We start from the raw sequence: 18,716 nt of genomic DNA, 5'->3' as shown, positions 1-18,716 counted from the left end.
TAGATTAACTACTAAACCCCTAGGCTACAGAGATTTGGATTACTGTAGATTTAGCCTAGGAAAGTTGTGAAATGCATGTGCTCGAGATTGCGGCTGGGTCTGCAATCTAAAATTTGAGGTGTTTCTAATTTGATGTTCAATATATTCCTCACAGCTCAGAGATCAATTAGACTTATTGCATGCAATTATTTTAGCTGATTATCATTCCCACACACAGTGCCAGCTCATTTCACTCCAGGCTGTATGTCTGTGTAGATCTGGCTTACTTACTTCAGCTCTACTAGGTCTTCTTCAGCCAGTGGGATGTTTTACTCACCAAGCTGTCATCTATTTAATATGAGACGTCTTCATCAAATGGAATGTACTGTATGTGGAGTATTTCACCAATTAGATCCAAAAAAAAAGGCTTTGATTCAGTCTTGAGCAATTTCTAAAAGAACACAGTTGCTTAAATACTAATCCCATCCCACACTCAAACTCTTATCTAAATTAAAACTCTCAAGAAATTGATGGGGGTAAAAAAATGTCCTTTTATAAATTCTTCTTTGTTTCTATGTTTCATTCATTCATTCATTCATTCATTCATTCATTCATTCATTCATTCATTAATTAATTCATTCATTCATTCATTCATTCATTCATTCATTCATTCATTCATTCATTCATTCATTCATTCATTCATTCATTCATGGAATTGGCCCACCCTTTGCAGCTATAACAGCTTCAAGGTCGGGCACTGATGTTGGACGAGAAGGCCTGGCTCGCAGTCTCCGCTCTAATTCATCCCAAAGGTGTCCTATCGGGTTGAGGTCAGGACAGTCAAGTTCCTCCACACCTAACTCGCTCATCCATGTCTTTTATGGACCTTGCTTTATGCACTGGTGCGCAGTCATGTAGGAACAGGAAGGGGCCATCCCCAAACTGTTCCCACAAAGTTGGGAGCATGAAATTGTCCAAAATGTCTTGGTATGCTGAAGCATTAAGAGTTGCTTTCACTGGAACTAAGGGGCCAAGCCCAACCACTCCACACCATAATCCCTCCTCCACCAAACTTTACACTTGGCACAAGCAGTCAGGCAAGTACCGTTCTCCTGGCAACCACCAAACCCAGACTCATCCATCGGATTGCCAGACAGAGATGCGTGATTCGTCATTCCAGAGAACACGTCTCCACTGCTCTAGAGTCCAGTGGTGGCGTGCTTTACACCACTGCATCTGACGCTTTGCATTGCACTTGGTGATGTAAGGCTTGGATGCAGCTGCTCGGCCATTGAAACCCATTCCATGAAGCTCTCTACGCTCTGTTCTCTGTTCAAACTTCACAAAGTTTGGAGGCCTGTAGCTATTGACTCTGCAGAAAGTTGGCGACTTCTGCTCACTGTGCGCCTCTGCATGCGCTGACCCCACTCTGTGATTTTACGTGGCCTACCACTTCGTGGCTGAGTTTCTGTTGTTCCCAATTGCTTCCACTTTGTTATAATACCAATAACAGTTGACCGTAGAATATTTAGTAGTGAGGACATTTTACGAATGGATTCATTTCACAGGTGGCAACTTGAATAAACTGAGCTCCTGAGAGCGACCCATTCTTTCACAAATGTTTGTAGAAGCGTCTGCATGCCTTCTTGTTTTTATATACCTGTGGCCTTGGAAATGATTGGAACACTTGCATTCAATGATTTGAAGGGCAATATCGTGTATATATATGTATTGGATATTTAATTGTGCATGCTCATTTCCTTTATATTTGATGAAAAAACTGTATGATCAGCTTTTAAGGATATTTTCCTTGAAATATTTAGCATCACTTCGATTCCAATCAAATATGGAATGAACAAATTTATTTGACGAAGGATGAAACAAACAGACAATACCTACTCAACTCTCAGACTGAATGTGTGTGCATGTTGCCATCATCCATCTATTTTACATATTTAAGATCGGGTGAACTTTCATGAGCTTTTCTTACTTTCACCAGTGAAAACATCTACAGAATGCTAATGGTCTTCCAGGAGGAGTAAAGAATGAGTGGAACTTGAGGAAAAATATTTGGAGGGCTTTGATACTGGTGTGAAAGAGCACAGAGGGAAGAGGGGATTAAGGGATAGGAGAGAGGATGGAAGTTTCGTCGTTCATCTCACCTAAGAGGACGCGGCTCATGAAGTTTCAGATAAACGGCTGGGTGTTGGTAAATGTCAGGCGTCTGGGCTGATCTGAGAACAGTTTCACCACATTTTTCTTTTCAATGGTTCAGGTTTGTATTAGAATAGTAAGCTGATCCTAATTCAGCAATAAAGGACATCTATCTTTGATCTTGTTGCAGTGATTCAAGGCAGCTCCTTGAGAACAAAAGGGGGTTGTTTTCAATCAAGACCAGATGGGTTGAGCACTCTCTGGAATGAGAGAAAAAGCTCTTTTTTTTCCTTCAGGAAAGAGAAAGCTATCCCATTACGTCCTATTTGGATTCAGACGTTCTGTTTGGTTGGACCACACACAAACCTAAACATCAACAGTTTCACAAAAAGACAAGAAAAAGAAAAGTGAAGAAGTGAATCTCTGCTGTTCTTGGCCTTTGTTTTGTATAATTCTGTGCTCTCAGTAGCCGTGGTTTCCATGCGGTCAGGATTTAAAACAAGGCCTTGACATCAACTGTCCGACTGGAAGCGCTCTCACCTTTTTTGTCTGTTCATCCTCCTCCCCCCACCAACCCTTTCCTCTTTTTCTCTCTGTGTCTTTGTAGTGGTTGCTGTGCAAAGGCCAGACATTCCTAAGAGACAAGTAGCCTAGACTTCCAGAGCAGCTCAAGCATTGATGCAAACTGTGGGCAGACGCTGAGCTAAAATTAGTTGAGATTTATGGGATGTTTGTTTGTATGTAGAGGAGGTGCCGACATAGAAGATTTTTCACAGATTCTTGTGCAAACCCGCAAACATAAACACACACACACACCTACTTAGTCACAGACGGGAGGCATTAGAACGTGAATGATAAGTTTCACACCATGCGTCAGGGCGAGAGTCCACTAAAACAATCACACGCACGCACACATACACACCAACTGTTCCCTGACTGTTGTTGATTATTTTTCCTGCCATACGATGAGACAGGTTTTTTCTTTTCTTTTTCTGCAAAGCCTGGCCCATCCAAACACAATCTTGTGCTTGCTTTTTCCGCACTAAATCCAGCTAAACCTTTTTGGGTATTTAGGAAGAGTGACTTTTCCAGTTTAATCTTTTACAGCAGTTCCATCAAACACTGCATCTATTTTTATATCTTAAATATATAATATACCCCAGTATATATATATATATATTTATACCCCAGTGTTTTCCATGTTCATGACTATGCTTTGGTGTACTCTTTCTGTTCTCTGATCTTCATGTTGGATTTATTGGTATGTTTATTCTGTTAATAAAACTCACTGCATATGGATCCAGCTCTCTCTTGTTTTTGAGTTCACCCAGCATTACAGATCAAAAGTGACAAGAAATACTTTTATATTGTTACAGAAAATGTCTCGGTTCTTTGGAACTTAATCAAAAATTCATGAAAAAAATCAAGGTTTCCATAAAATATTAAGCAGCCCAACAGTTTTCAACATTGATAATAATAATAAAACATTTATTGAGCAGTAAATCAGCATATTAGAATGAATACAATTTCTGAAGGATCATGCGAGGCAAGAGTAATGATGCTGAAAATTCAGCTTTGCCATCACTGGAAATGTAAATATTCTTTCAATAGTAATAATATTCCACAATATTGTTGTTTTTACTGCATTTTCGGATCAAAAATGCATCCTTGGCGAGCATAATAGACTGATTTAAAGATATTGACTCTTACCCCCCAAATTTGTATGTATATATTTATATAAAATGTGTGTGTGTGACTGGATTTTATTTAGAATAATGTCTTTAGTAATGCATAGTAAAAGTTGGCATTAGTTATTCATGAAGGCATATATATATATATATATATATTAATTTATATATTATGTATATATATATTATGTATATATTATATATTATGTATATGTATTATATATATATATATATATTAATTTATATATTATGTATATATTATGTATATATGTGAGAGATTTAGCTGTTTTGGAAAAAGTCACATGAGAAGTAAATGCACTACTTTGAGAAATGTGTGCTTGTGTTGCACTGTGATCATGCGGGCTGAGAAACAAACAACAAGAAATGTATGTGGCCTGACACAACAAGGTCAGCACGCCAGTCTCAACAACGAGTACAAGTTACAACACACAGTCGTTAAGACCAGCAAATATAAATAAATAAATAATATATATATATATATATACACACACACACACACACACACACACACACACACACACACACACACACACACACACACACACACACACACACACACACACACACACACACACACACACACACACACACACACACACACACACACACACACACACACACACACAAACAGTTTATTTAACTCTGATCGGCTGGTCGGCTGGTTGTTTGGGTGGGAGGCTCTAAACTTTTATGAGTACTTTGTGTTCTACATTTAATGAAGTGAGTGGAGATGCACACATAGACACAAATGGCATTTAGAGCGAGACATTTATTAGAAGAAGTGACTGTTTTGCACTGAGCACAAACAGAACAGTACGGCTTAATACACCACTTAACTGTGCTCATAACAAATCACACAGACAGATCTTCTTTCCCATGGATGCCTATTGAAAGCCTTTAAAAACAATGCTGCAAATTATTTAAACTGAGAATAACATTAACATTACCAAGACAATCTTATGTCAATGAAGGCACAAATCAAGACAATCGTAAGTCAAAGTTGACAAAAAAAAAAGCACAGAATAACAAATAGCCATAACAATGTACAGTATATAATACAAGACAAATTAAATAACACCGTTTAAATATGTAGTATATCCAGTCAAGTTTTCTCAATGGCCTATAACAGATAGTCTATAGGATAAAATTATTTTTCCAGTTAATTTCATATATACATGTATATATTTAAATGGTTACACTGTACTTCATTTAAAACTGCCACATTGATGCTTAGGTTGACAGAAATGCTTTGTATATCTTAACGCAGATTTTAAGGTTAAGCAAGTTTAAAGCTGTTGTTCACACTTAACCTACAGTAAAAATGCCTCATGCAACCAATATTTTGATATTAAGCCTGTGTGAGAAATTGTAGAAATGTAACTACCAAAAAACAAACAGAAAATACTGGGGGGAAAATGGCATAGTGTCTTCAGTTTATCTTGGCATGCCATTGTATGTTGAACAAAAAACAAAACCTACACAATGCATACTACTTCCTGAAGATTTTACAGTTTGAAACGCGACCTTTTTATTCCCATTTTTTTTCAAAGACACCTTTTCATTCTTAATCTTTGTTTTCACAATCTACTGCCTTCATAATATGTGTCTTTTAACACTCCACCTCATGAAAAGAATAGTTTGACATCTCTTTTCCTGTCTTAAATGGCATGTGTTGTTGAAATGCAGGACATTTCTGGACCAGAATTACACCATAGGTCAAAACTTGTCCACACTTTCATGCTTCAGGGAGCTCATATAATTGCCCGTGTGCACTAGCATTGTGTCTAAGTATGTGTGTGTGTGCTTGTGAAAGAGAATAAGAATGTATGTATGGTATCATAACACTGATATAACCTTTGCCCTTTGACCTTTCATTTGATTTGTGTTCTACTAGTTGCTCTCTAACTGATCTCAGAGATATGTCAACGTTTGCATGGCCCTGCCTCTGTCACAATAAGTTAAAAATGAGCTCTGGGATCATGATATCCTCTCAGTGAGTTTTTGGTACCCTCTATAACTTCTCTTACAAAAAAGTAAGTACCATGGTACAGTGATGGCATCAAATGATGATATCAAGGTACGTTGGTTGTTATTGTTTTTTTAAGTTGGTTTGTTGTATTTTAGGACTGCCAAAATTAACTGTATTATTTTTTTTAAATATTAACCATGGTAGTACTATGGTCAATGTTAAAAAAAACCATAGTTTCAGAGAGGCGTAGTACCTTTTGGTACTTTTTGTGAGTGTTGTCAAAACAGTTTAGAAAAGATATTAATAAAGAGAAAATGTTCTTAATTCTGTTGCACTTCATTTTACAGAGTGTGCTCCTGTACTTAGTGTACTTGCCTAAGAAAGTCCTAATATAAGGTAACTACATGGGTTGAGGTTAGGTTTAAGGGTAGGTTCAGGGTTAGTACCTAGTTATTACCCAGTTATTGTAGTTACTATAATAAGTACATTGTATGTACATGGGGAACAGGACTGTAAAACAAAGTGCTACCATTATTTCTGTATATTAAACTTAAATCCTTCCAAATTCTCAAAGTCTTAGCATTACTGATGGACTGTTGTGCATGTACTTCACTGAATTTGCTGGTATTATACAATGATAATTTATTATACAGATATTCAAATGGCCTTTATCTAACACTTTTCATAATTCACGACCTGTATCGATGAAAACACTCTCCCGAGGACTACGACATGGCCTTGGTATTTTCAAATGGCCAAAACATGAATGACAGATAAATAACTTAAATAACACGGTCCCAGCTCTCATGTACATTACACGCTGCATCTCGGAGAATAGCCGCTTTAAAGTGCTTCCGTTGTTCCCCCTCAACTGTCGATTTTAAAACGAGAATATCATGAGAAATGCTCATCAACACGAGTTGGTGAATGGAGATTTGAAATGTCCCGCTTCTCGACCTGTAAACGTTTACCTAGCAGCAACTGTGACGAGACGGACAAGCTGGGAATCATTAATTCTTCCAGTCTCTCCGCAAATTCAGCCTTTTTGTCCAAGTCTAGCTCAGCTGACTGCTGATGTCCAGGGCTTTTTGGTACACCTGGGTGACATCATCCAGATCGGCCAGCAAGGAGAAGCTGCCGTTGTCTCCAGGGGAGCCGGGAGGGCTGCGGGCACCCTTTCCGCCGGGAAGGGGCGCAACGGTCTGAAGGCCCCTGAACCCAGCCATCTGCAGCAAGTCTTCGGCAGACTGTGAGCCCCGGATGTTGGGTTTTGGAGAGGCGGGCGGCCAGTCCAAGCCCATGCTCGAGAGACCCGTCTCCTCGTACACGATACTAGAGGGTCTGCTTTGGCTCCGTGAGAGGGTTGAATCTGCCGGGACCTCCCCATGGACTCCCACAGCACTGTGTGTGGAATATTTCCCATTACGCTTCAGTATTCCTTTCCTCCCGACAGACCGTTTGGACGGTGAGCTGTTAGGAGGCTGCACAGTAGCGCCCCCTAACAGTTCGGAGGACTCACTACGCTCTGGTGAGGAGTAATACCCGGACTCGCGCTGCTGATTGTTTTTCAGAATGCCTTTCTTGGGTAACATGGACACCATTTTGGCTGGCGAGCCACCCAGGGTGTCCTCTCGCTCCGGACTGGAGCCGGACTCATCGTCTTGGTAGCAAATGGACCGCCTAAGCTCTAATTCACACAAACTCTGAGATCGTTGGTCTCCACTGCTTGCCCGAGTTTTCAGAATGCTCTTTGGTCTCTTGAGGCCCGGCTTCTCCTCCACAACACCCCATATTCCACCATCGTTCTCCTTCATGGACTTTCTCAAACGCCGGGCTGGAGTCAAGGCTGTATTAGTGACATTATTGCTACCAGACTCTGGGCGTTGGGCTTTGCCAGGACGGACCTCGGTGCGGTTCTGCCAGTCAATGAAGCGGGCAAGCATGGGGGAGCTGTTTTCCCTTTGTGCTTGGCAGTCGCACACACTGGTCTTCCAGCCCCAGTTCACCCACCAGTGATTTGCAATGTCCTCAACTGTAGCCCTGCGCTCCGGATTAACCATCAACATCCAGCGGATCAAACCTCGAGCATCTGAATGAGATGGAGAGATTTGAACACGGTCAGGAAACTTTGGGTTCAGTTGGGGTTGGGAGATTTGGGTTCAGACAACTTTGAAATGTCTGTAGAGAAGACGCATACCTGATGACTGTGGCGGTTCCCTGTACTCTCCATTGCTGATCTGGCGAATGAGTCTTTGGTGGTCTCCTCCATCGAAGGGCATTGTTCCGTACACAAGAGTGTAGAGTAATACGCCCAGCGCCCAACTGTCCACCTGTCAAAACAACACCACACTGGTAAATTGGTCCACTGGGAGATACAGTTTTGGAAAATGGTATATGGAACATTTTCAATTAAATTTGCATAAAGCAATTCCAGTGTTGATTCTTATAGGCTTTTTGTTTGTTGAAGTTTTTTTGTCTATGGACTAAATAGATATTTTGTGATGTCATATTGATTTAATTTTACTATGAATATAAAAATTCTATTTTAATTTACGCTATGCGTTGTGCAAAGTGACACAAAACAATTATATCATAATAATGTAACTTGCCTTTCTGGTCATATTTTTTGTCAACACTGTCACATTGTTAAATGATCATGATGCACTTTATTTTTTTAATAATTTTTGATATATTTAATGGCTTCACAGACTGGTTGACCTTTTGTACTAGCTGAACACATGCCATTGAAGATTCGTCGTCAGCAATAGATTAAAAGGTTCTGTGATTTTTATTTTCCTGTCTGGGCCTTAAAGTTAACTCCACCTATATTTATGAACATTCAATCAAGCTGTCATTGTACACCTAAAATGTATGAGAACAATAGGTATTCTCACATATATCTGCACAGTAACTGCCATCATAATTCCTGCTCGTTATTTAATCATTTCTCGTGCCTGACCTCGTCTGATCCCTTCCGCACCTCTGCTGATTAGCCAGGGGTGCAGACCAGGAATGAGGAGGTATCGAGGGAAACAATGGCTGATTACAGCGCAGGAAGCGTCCACTCCCCTAACTCCAGACCTATCTGACCCTGAGTAGATGTGAGGAGCTCTGTGATTGTTGGCCCTGATCCACTGATCTCTGACCAGTGAGAAGAATGCTGCCTTTCCCATGGTCTGCAGTTATGTAAGGATGATTGAGGGACCAGAGGGATCAATGTATGATTGAATGTCCAGAGGCTTTTAGAGTTGTGCATGTGTCATCATACAATAAAACCGGAAAAAGTATGGGAATTTTGATATATTCCTGTGCTCCAGACAGGCTTAGTGTTTCGGCTATTAAATATTAGGAATCGTGAAAGGGGTGTAAGAATGCTTGATATCCAGAAAAATAGCTTTGAGATTAGCTCTCATTCTTTTTGGCAGTCTTTGTTTCTCATTGGATCATAGAGGATGCTGACTGACTTGGCCAGTGGAATGATTCCTGTTAGGAGTGACTAAGTTTGGAGTGTGTTGGGATTTGGAATGAGTGGTGGGGGTGGTTTCACCTCCCTCAGATATGAGTGGAAACGCTTTCTCTTTCTCTTTCTTATCTGTGTTTTGTTCCCTCTTATCTTTTCAGACAGGAAGTATGTGATTGTGTTTCCTAGCCCACATTTTTTAAAGGTGAAAAATGAAGACCTCTTAAATGGCAATATAGAGTTGCATAACTGGAGAAATTAGTTCATAGTGTACCTCTGGACCTTTGTATGGCCGTCCGTTCACAATCTCGGGGGAGGCATACAGCGGGCTGCCGCAGAACGTTTGAAGAAGCTTGTCCTTGTGGTAGAGGTTGGACAAACCAAAATCTGCAATCTAGAACACAAGACAGAGTCAGAACAGGCCAATATTGTGAGTTATAAATCACTGGAGGAAAATTATAATGTACCTTAATGTTACCGTTGTCATCGAGGAGAATGTTTTCCAGCTTGAGATCTCGGTGTACTACTCCGTTCTGTAAGACATCATCAATATAATTGATTTTGATTATCTTCACTCTGTCAAGGCATTACAGAAACATCACTTTTTTGTGCTCTAATGAAATAATGGTGAACTGCGCCATTATGACCATTGCCCCATAGTTTTGTCATATTTGATGACCCACAACAGGTTAATAGACCTAATTTTTAAAGATTTTAGGGAAGGAAAAAGTGACATTTCCCTTCATCCAGCATCATAACCCGAATGTCAAACGGCCTGATCTGTCTATCTCCTCCCCGGTTTTCGTGACGACCTCCTGGCTCTCCCCGATCAGAAGGGCTGAGCTGGAATCCCCCAGCTGAGTTGATGACATCCTCAGCCCAGCTGTTTAGGAACAAAGGCCGAGCCCACCCTGAATTCCCCCAGGACGTTTCCCTTCCCAGCTGACACGGCCCAGGGTACCAGCTGACCCTTTGTACTGATCTAGAAACAGTATCTTCTGCTTTAATCCTACCTTTAATCTCTGTAAAACCAGAAAAATACGCACTATAATGTGAAATGAAAGAGAAAACAATGAAGAAATATGGGCTGGATCAGTGTGAAAGGTCAGTTTGAATTATCAAGCTTGGAAAGTGGGAAAATATGAGATGAGGATGGGTTTGGCACCAGGACAGGAGAACACAGCTGCTCTCTGGCTCCACAACCTTTCGTATCGAGACATTCTTGGAAGTTGAGTTTATCCCTCTCATATCATGTCAAGCCCTCCTTCATAGAGTAAATCATTTTACTGACATCTGCGCAATGTTCACGTGCGATCAACATGATTCACGCATGAGCGCTCTATGTGCGAATCATGTCGATTGCACGTGAACATTGCACAGATGTCAGTTGTTTAGTTTGAGAGGCTTCATTTATGAGACGGTAGGCTAAAGGAAGTGTAGCTGCGGCACTGCATTTTGTACTTAGCGGTTAACGGCATGACATGCAGTAGAGCCTATATTTACAATATCCTTGCTGAAAAGAACCCCACTTAAAACCAGCTTAAGCTAGTTTGCTGGTCTTAGCTAATTCAATCTGGCCTCCCAGCCTGCCCAAACTGGTCTTCAGCTGGTCTAGCAAGGGTGGCCAAGCTAACGTTTAGCTTGATGACCAGGCTGACAAGCTGAATAGTACAAAAATCCCTTTAAAACGAGCCAAAAGGCTAGCTTGAACAGGCTGGGACTGGGAGTTTTGTTTTTTGTTTGTTTCTGTCTTTTTTTTTAGTAAGCAGGGTTTAAAGGTTTTTATATTAATTAAAGTATTATGGACACATTTTTGTTCATTTATTTTGTGATCAAATTCATTCAATGTAATCCTACAGCTAGAATTTAGCAACTATTTAGCATCCAGGGCCGAAACTAGCTGTTTTATAGTATCAGGCATAATACAGAAACCCTTTATTGAAAAATCATGTATGCACTTTAGTTTTAGTTTGATTGCTAACATATCTTGCACTAATATTATTAGAAAAGGGTGAATTTGTTTAAATGTTTCTAAACATTTAAAGGGATAGTCCACACAAACATGACATTTCTATCTTAATTTACTCACCCTCATGTCATTCCAAACCTCTATGACAATTTTTTTTTCTTTTACGGAAGAAAGAACGTCATACGGTTTGAAACAACACAAGGGTCAGTAAATTTAGTGCTTTATTTTTTTTCACCACACGGATATGATGTTTGTGGGCTCCGTCCTCACCTTGTGGCAGTAATGGACAGCTGAGACGATCTGTCTGAAGAAATGTCTCGTCTCCCGTTCACTGAGCTTTCGGCGCTCACTGATGTAATCGTACAGCTCTCCCTTACTGGCATATTCCATCACGATCACAATCTTATCCTTATTCTCGAAAACTGTAAATAGACATAGAAGTTTATTAGTTTACACAACATCATTGCATTATGCGTGTTAAAGGGATGGCACGTAAAAAAAAGAAAATAGCATATTTCCATTAAGTCAGGCTCACTAACTAAAGCTCTCTGTCATTGACATTAACTGTTTGGCTCGAGCTTTCGTTGGGCCGTTGCCAGCACTGTATGTAGGAGTCAAAATCACCAGCGAGTCTGGCTTTAGTCAGGGTCATGGCGATTAGGAGCTGTCTTTGCAAGCGAGACCACAACTGTTAACAGGTGTTAAGTGCAGACAGGAAGTGAGATTTGGTGTACGTGAGCTGGGATGGTGGCGTAAACATTCCCGTTCTAAGAAAAGGTATGTGTTTTGCACAACACAGGATTCTTAGTAGAAGCTCTTAGATTATTAGCTATCATTTAAGCCCATCAGAGAAGTGTTTATCTTGAGAACCTGGTGGAAAAGATGGGAGCTCAGCAAATCTTTGTTTTTATTTTGCAGGGGAGTGAAGCGGTCGCTCCATTTAAATCCTCTTCCACCTTCTGCTGATACAGCAAGAGAATCTCCATAGTGACCCTTCATTGTTTAGTGCCCAGAGACTGGTCGTCACAGTGATGGTCAGTGGACCGAATAGTCAATGAAGAATCCTGCTGATCAGGTGGGTTTCCTTCAGCTCTCTTGGTGCCACTTTCAACAACAACATGCGTATTTGGATACTTTTGACTGTCTAGGTCAGGACTAACCGAGGTTGTTAGAATAGCCTCTATGAAAACAAGTTAGGTTCACGTTCAAGGCACTGAACTCGATCTCAGGCCAGCGCTGAGTAATTACCTCTCTCGGCTAATCCGTATTAGACACAGGAGACTGAGCGTGCTCCGTTTTGGCACCGGCTCTCAGACCGATCCAGGGTCAGTAATAATGACCCCTGGCTGAGAGCGTGGCATGAGTCCACAGCCGTGGCGTCTCCCTCTGTCAGCGTAGAGATAAAGCAGCTTTGTCAAGTCTTTGTTTTGAGTATCCCGCTCAAGGCGTGCTGCGCTTGGGGCCTGATTTGATGGGGTTTTGATTTATGTTCTGAGAGGCACAGCTACATGCGTGGGACATTTTAAACATGCTGATTGCTGCATCTCTATTAGAGAGTTTACACCCCCAACAACGTTGTTGCCTGATCAACACCCTTGGGCTAGCAGGGTGCGGTCAGATCGCATAAATAAAACATGAGGGCAACTGATCTAGAAATGATTGGCTGTTGAGGAAAAACCACACATTTTGCAGCAAAGGGTGTGGAGGAGTTTACACCCAATAAGATTTTAAGACTTTAAACTGTGCTCTGTTTTCTACATAAGGTGGAGGTTTGTTGTCTCAGTTAGATTTGAACCTGCTTTTTAAGAGTATGAAAGACTAGGCCTACCTTCATGTATAGAGATGATGTGTGGATGGCGGAGAGAAGACATGATTTCGATCTCTCTGCGGATGTGCACCATGTCTTGTTCATCTTTAATCTTCTCCTTACGGATGGATTTAATGGCCACCTGAGAACCAACACACATTATTTACAATCAACTATATGAATCCTATTTGTAGCATGTTTACATTAAGTGCAAAGTAGTATTAATGACTCTTTTGATTGGAGTAACCAGAAAATATTGATTGATTCCTGGTTTAGAAGCTCAGTTTCTCAGTTTGATTGAGCGGTATTGATGCATACATGGGTCATTGATATTTGTGTTGCAGTGACATCCTGCCTCGGGGGGTCATAGATCATAGAAACAGAAGAGCCTACTCCCTTTTATGGTTCACAGGAAAAGTATTTCCTATCTTAGTCAGTCAGTTGACCCACATATTAACTGAACAAACCAGTCTAGTTGTAGTAGTAGTTTTTTTATTTACCCAGCCGAGCAATTGTTTATAGTGGGTTTCAACATGGACATTTTTCACAATGATCAAATGGAATAGCTACATAGTATCTTTAAAATAAAGATCGAAAATACAGTGAAACAGTAATGGTGTGAAATATTATTATAATTTAAAATGACTATTTTCTAAAATGTAAATTATTCATGGGATGGCAAAGCTGAAAGTGTCACGCGATCCTTCAGAAATCATTCTAATATACTGATTAAATGTAAAAAAACATTTTTTTCAGAATTCTTTGAATACTTTCAAAAGATCCGCACTCGCTTGTGTCTTTTTTTAATACACAAGCGAGTGCGTATCTTTTGTTTTTCGTTTGAAAGTATTGCGATTTCCTTTGAAAAAAAACGGTTGTGCCCAAAAAATTATTCAATGCAATCAAAAAAAACGGTTGCGCGCAGTGACTACCTTTTTTGAGAATTCTTTGATTAGAAAGGTAAAAAACCCCAGCTTTTGTATTATTATAAATTGTTATAAACATAAATGTCTTTACTGTCACTTGTGATCAATTTAACTCATCTTTGCTAAAAAAGTATTGAAAAAAACTGAACTTTTGAAAAGTAGTTCAAGAAAAGATACATAATGTAAATCATATAAATTATTTTTGATTCCTTAGAAAACATTGGCATATCCTATTTTAGTACAATTTCTTTGTAAGTTCTAAGGAGAGATGTTTTTCTTGGTAAGCTTGGATTACAGTCTAGATCTGCCGTTAGAAGCCTTAACCTTGAGCAAAAATGGGTTTCTGTGAAGGTGAATGGCTTTTTCGGGAGAAGGCGCACCACAAGAGTTATTTTTAAATGTCCCATTTAGAAGCTCCCAAACAGGCTATATCACAGAGATGTGTCAGCGCTCAAAAACCTGCTTTCAAAGAACCTATTTTTTGTTATCTAAAAAATTATATTCTATTAGCCCGGTAAAGTAATTGTATTTACTCTCTATCTAAAGTCTTATCCTATATATATTTATGTGTGTGTGTGCGCTTGAGGATGCTGACAAGAAGTCTGACTGGTCATGAGGAGGGATTAAAGTTGCAGGAAGTTTGCAGCCTGTTCCTCCACTGACTCATAAAACACGCAGAAAGGGAAGTAGTGCTGACAGAGCTGACTTCCTGTCCACCCAGTGTTGTTCACGGCACCGATAAACTGCCACCCCAAGCCTTTTAGGGACAAAACGAAAACGTCTGAGCAGGGTGTGCATGCAATGTATTGTTTTCTTGTCTAATTATATCTGCAATGCATGCATTGCAGCCTTATCAATGGTGACTTATGTAACACAATCACAATCTGTCTGGTTTCAGTCTGGTGTGTGTCACTAAAATGGTGAATGGTTTTAAAGAGACTGTAAGATTGTGTGTGTGTGTGTGTGTGTACACCCAATGTGCATTAAGCACCACTTTAGGACCTTAATGCGATATAACATCCTCTCAAACTTAAAAACAATTACAGTGAAAGCATTAACTCATTAAATTTGCATCGCAGCAGAAGGGAGTGCAGGTGATTCTTTGACCGTGCTGAAGGAAGCGCACATGGTTGAGTGGTATTGTTTCCCGGCCTTCGGCTACAGATCATTAAGCCAACCTGTGTTTGATGCCTATGCCAGCTGGCTGTAGTCTTTGCTCTTCTCTAACCCCTGGCTATAACTGAAGCCTTCTCATTGTCTCACAGACATAGACCAGCCTATTGTCCGAGCCTCACACAACAGCTGTGTTGTTTTTACCTGTCTACCGTTTAAGGGGAAAAGGGAGCACCTTTACTCACAGGAGCACTCGTGCGGAACATGGCGTCATAGAGAATTGAACACAACGAAATGAGCAAAAAAAGAAAGCCTGTCGTCACATTTGTTGTTTCTTTCCACCTTCCTCTGCCTTTTACATCTTTCTACCTCTCCAAACGTACACTATCAGTTTCCTTTCAATAAAAACTCTGTTGTGTGTATATGCATTTAAGTCGTCCAGAAATGTTAAGTTCCTCATGCCGTTGCCTAGCCTATTTTTTTAAGAGTTGTTTTTCTCTTTGTGACGATTCAAAAGGGTAGTGCTGCTTAAAAAATGTTGTGGACGCTATGATATATTTTTTAAGAATTCTTTGAATAGAAATGCCAAAAGAACAGCATTTTTTTTTACAAAATATAATTTTTTGTAACATTATTAATGTCTTTACTGTCACTTTTGATCAATTTAACTAATCTATGCTAAAAAGTATGAAAAAGATACATACTGTAAATCACATAAATAATTTGTTATTCCATAAAAAGCATTGGCATGCTCCTATTTCAGTACTATTTTTCTTTGTAAGTTCTAAAGAGATATATTATATTTAACTTGTATCAAACCTGGAATATTCCTAATACATATATTTATGCTTTTGGAGTGTGTATGCCTGTCTCTCTATATTAAAGTGTACATCAAATCTGCTAAAGAGCATGAGCCAAGATTTCATTACTATAAAGAAGCATGTGCAAAAGTTAAGAATTACTCTGGTTTAATTCACCCTACAATGATGTGAATTCTTCCTTTCGCTACTAGCGTGAGTCATGCATTCTTAAGATTCAACCATCGGTCCATTCAGACAATGAGTGTGGACTGTGACTTTGTCAGCACTGCTGAATGTGTTTAAGTTTAAATGCTACTTTATCATGTGCCCCCAAGTCTACAATGTCTACCTGTCTTTTTTTCACCCTGAACACAAAGTAAACAAAGCAAATGACTGAAGCTCACTCATGTGTTGGCAGGGAAAGTTTTTAAATGCATATGCGTGGAACATTACTTGCGCCTGCCAGATTCATCAGCACACAAACACTTGAGTTTATCTGCACCCTTCAGATTTAGCATTGGCCATCGACACTGAAAACACAACCTGCTGTGTTGGTCTCCACAGAACCACACCATCTAATGTCTCCATCTAGTCAGATGGTGTTAATTCTGCGGAAACGCTCCTAAGTGTTTGCTTTATTAGGTTACCATGTCCCGGACGTGACTCTGAGAACATCCTCCGCTCAAGCAGCTGTTGACATCAGGCCACATTTCTCGCCCACAGATCTGACCCGCTAGGTCCATTTCTGCCCAACTCAAGATGCAGATCTGTCTCAGGATTAATGTGCTGACCTAGTTCCAAAGCAGACATGGTTTATCCTAGTTTTTCCCCACTTATCACTCCCTACAGATGTTATGCATTTCTTAGCAAAGTCCAGAGTGATACGTAAAGGAGCTTAGGTTACTTGCGACATAAACATACCTCTTTTGCTTTGAAACCTTTGACCTGCTCAACTCCTAGATGACCTAAATGATCTGACCCCTGTTACTGAGGGACGGAAGACAGCACTTGCCTCGTGAAATTGTGCATGTAATGATGGCCATTAGAGGCGAATTTACTTTCACCAACGTTTTAAGGAATGCTTAATTAAGTTAACTGATACAGAGTGAAACCCACACAATTTCTCCCATTAGAAAGGAAACAATTGATCTTTTTAATATCTCTGCTCTATAACAATGAGTTTAAACGACGACCTTCTCTTGTCTCTTGCTTTTCCGTGATGGGAAAAAAAAGTTTAGATTTGCCAAGACACCAAGAACAAATGACCTGGTTCATGCAACTTGTGCATTTTATAGCTCCTTTTTATGTACCTTACATTCTAAAAAGTGCTGGGTTGTTTCAACCCATGTTTGTTGTCAAATAAGGACAAACATTGGGTTTAAAAATGTAATTTAAAAATGTAATGGTTGGTTTGTCCATATTTGACCCAAACTTGGGTTGAAACAACCCAGCATGTTTTAGAGTGTTGATGTATGTCTGTTTAACTCAAATAATTTTAGGAGAAACATCTGAAACATAGTTGATACCTTTTTGATAACTGCACTGGGTTTCTTGAGCTATGTCAGAGCAATTTTTTGAGTGTTTTATATGCATAATTGTCAACTCACCACTCGTCCAGTGTGCCTCTCTATGGCTTTTTTCACTTTTCCATATGTACCTCTCCCGAGGGTCTCGAACAGCTCGTAGCGGTGCTTCAGGTTATGTTTGTGGTGATGTTTCTTCACGCTGGACCCTCTCCGCACACCGAGAGAAGCTGGCATCTCTCCTCCGGGATAGTCCACCGGCAGAAGCTCACTTTCATTGCCTCCGTTACTCCCTAACTGGGACGATTCCGTCTCCATGGTTTCCTCGGCGACGTGTCCAGATGCTCGATAATTCTTAAGATCGCCGCTGACGCTGTGGAAAGTCGCAAATGTCCCGAACTCAGTGTCCGGTCGTTATTTTAGCTGATGAATGGGGTCAGGGTTTCGGGGGGTCGTCTAAGGAGAGCGACCCGTCATTCATTCATCAGTGAAGTATTCAGAGCTCTCGTGTCGGGATGCGCTCGTCTCGCCTCTGTCTGCTCAAATATGCGCGAGCAGACTCCATGCTTTCCCGTCCATCCCACTACCGGCGCGTGTTTCTCCTCCCCTCCTTTTCCCTTTTCTCCAGAGTAAAGACTACAGGAATAAAGAATGCAGCCTGATTGAAGCCGGAGGAGGAGTTATTATAGCAGGTCTCTCTCTCTCTCTCTCTCTCTCTCTCTCTCTCTCTCTCTCTCTCTCTCTCTCTCTCTCTCTCTCTCTCTCTCTCTCTCTCTCTCTCTCTCTCTCTCCTAATGGAATAATGGCGTAATGGGGAACACTTAACTGTATTTTGTTAGGTTTGGTCAGTACTTTCCTTTCATCACTTTCTCTCTCAATTATTCTTCAATTTAAGGTACTTTATTGGCATGACGGATAACTGTACATTTATAGGAGTAAAGCATGTCCAGTCGCATATAGATGTAGCCTAGGCCTTGCCTGTGTTCTGGATTAATAATTTCAATTTGAACAAAATAATCACAATATAACACCACTTAAAAATATGACAAAAGATGAAGATATGACTAAACACAATGGCTTTTCTAATGAAGAATCTCTGGTTTGTATTTCCTGGAAATCCACTAAACATGGTATTACATCATGTCTGGTTGTATTTCTCCTGTAGTCCAGTGTTTGTTTTTGTTTGTGTTGTGTTCCTAAACTTTGGTCATGCTCTCAGGACAGTAAGCAAACATTATGCAGTAGCAAAATGTGGCTCGGCAGCGTCCTCTAGCAATAGCACAATATTTGTGCAGCTGTCATAGAGT

At 40.2% G+C, this 18,716-nt stretch overlaps 1 protein-coding gene across 2 annotated transcripts; it reads right to left on the bottom strand.

Moving 5' to 3' along the window:
* Positions 1–4,596: 4,596 nt before the first annotated feature.
* Positions 4,597–18,055, bottom strand: nuak1a (NUAK family, SNF1-like kinase, 1a). Of its 2 annotated transcripts, XM_079817547.1 has the most exons (8): positions 17,494–18,035; positions 16,534–16,677; positions 13,069–13,189; positions 11,511–11,662; positions 9,739–9,804; positions 9,546–9,665; positions 8,009–8,141; positions 4,597–7,900 (listed from the first exon to the last, which is right to left on the bottom strand). In XM_079817547.1, exons 1-8 carry the CDS (start codon positions 17,725–17,727, stop codon positions 6,867–6,869), a joined length of 2,004 nt encoding a protein of 667 aa, XP_079673673.1. In that variant the 5' UTR covers positions 17,728–18,035; the 3' UTR covers positions 4,597–6,866. The 2 variants fall into 2 exon arrangements, with proteins under 2 accessions (XP_079673673.1, XP_079673674.1); XM_079817548.1 differs by lacking the exon at positions 16,534–16,677 and having other exon boundaries at positions 17,494–18,055.
* Positions 18,056–18,716: the final 661 nt, after the last annotated feature.

This window comes from Gobio gobio, assembly GCF_949357685.1.
Source record: "Gobio gobio genome assembly, chromosome: 5".
In the NCBI taxonomy this organism is placed as follows: domain Eukaryota; kingdom Metazoa; phylum Chordata; class Actinopteri; order Cypriniformes; family Gobionidae; genus Gobio; species Gobio gobio.
This window is presented reverse-complemented; position numbering and strand designations above follow the sequence as displayed.

Bases quoted from the DNA above. Each gene is read 5' to 3' on its own strand.
- nuak1a (XM_079817547.1), bottom strand. From the start codon at position 17,727: ATGGAGACGGAATCGTCCCAGTTAGGGAGTAACGGAGGCAATGAAAGT. The intron at 11,663-13,068 runs GTAGGCCTAGTC...GTCTATTTACAG, and splicing joins CATCATCTCTATACATGAAG to TTTTCGAGAATAAGGATAAG. The intron at 7,901-8,008 runs GTATGCGTCTTC...CATCTCATTCAG, and splicing joins GGAACCGCCACAGTCATCAG to ATGCTCGAGGTTTGATCCGC.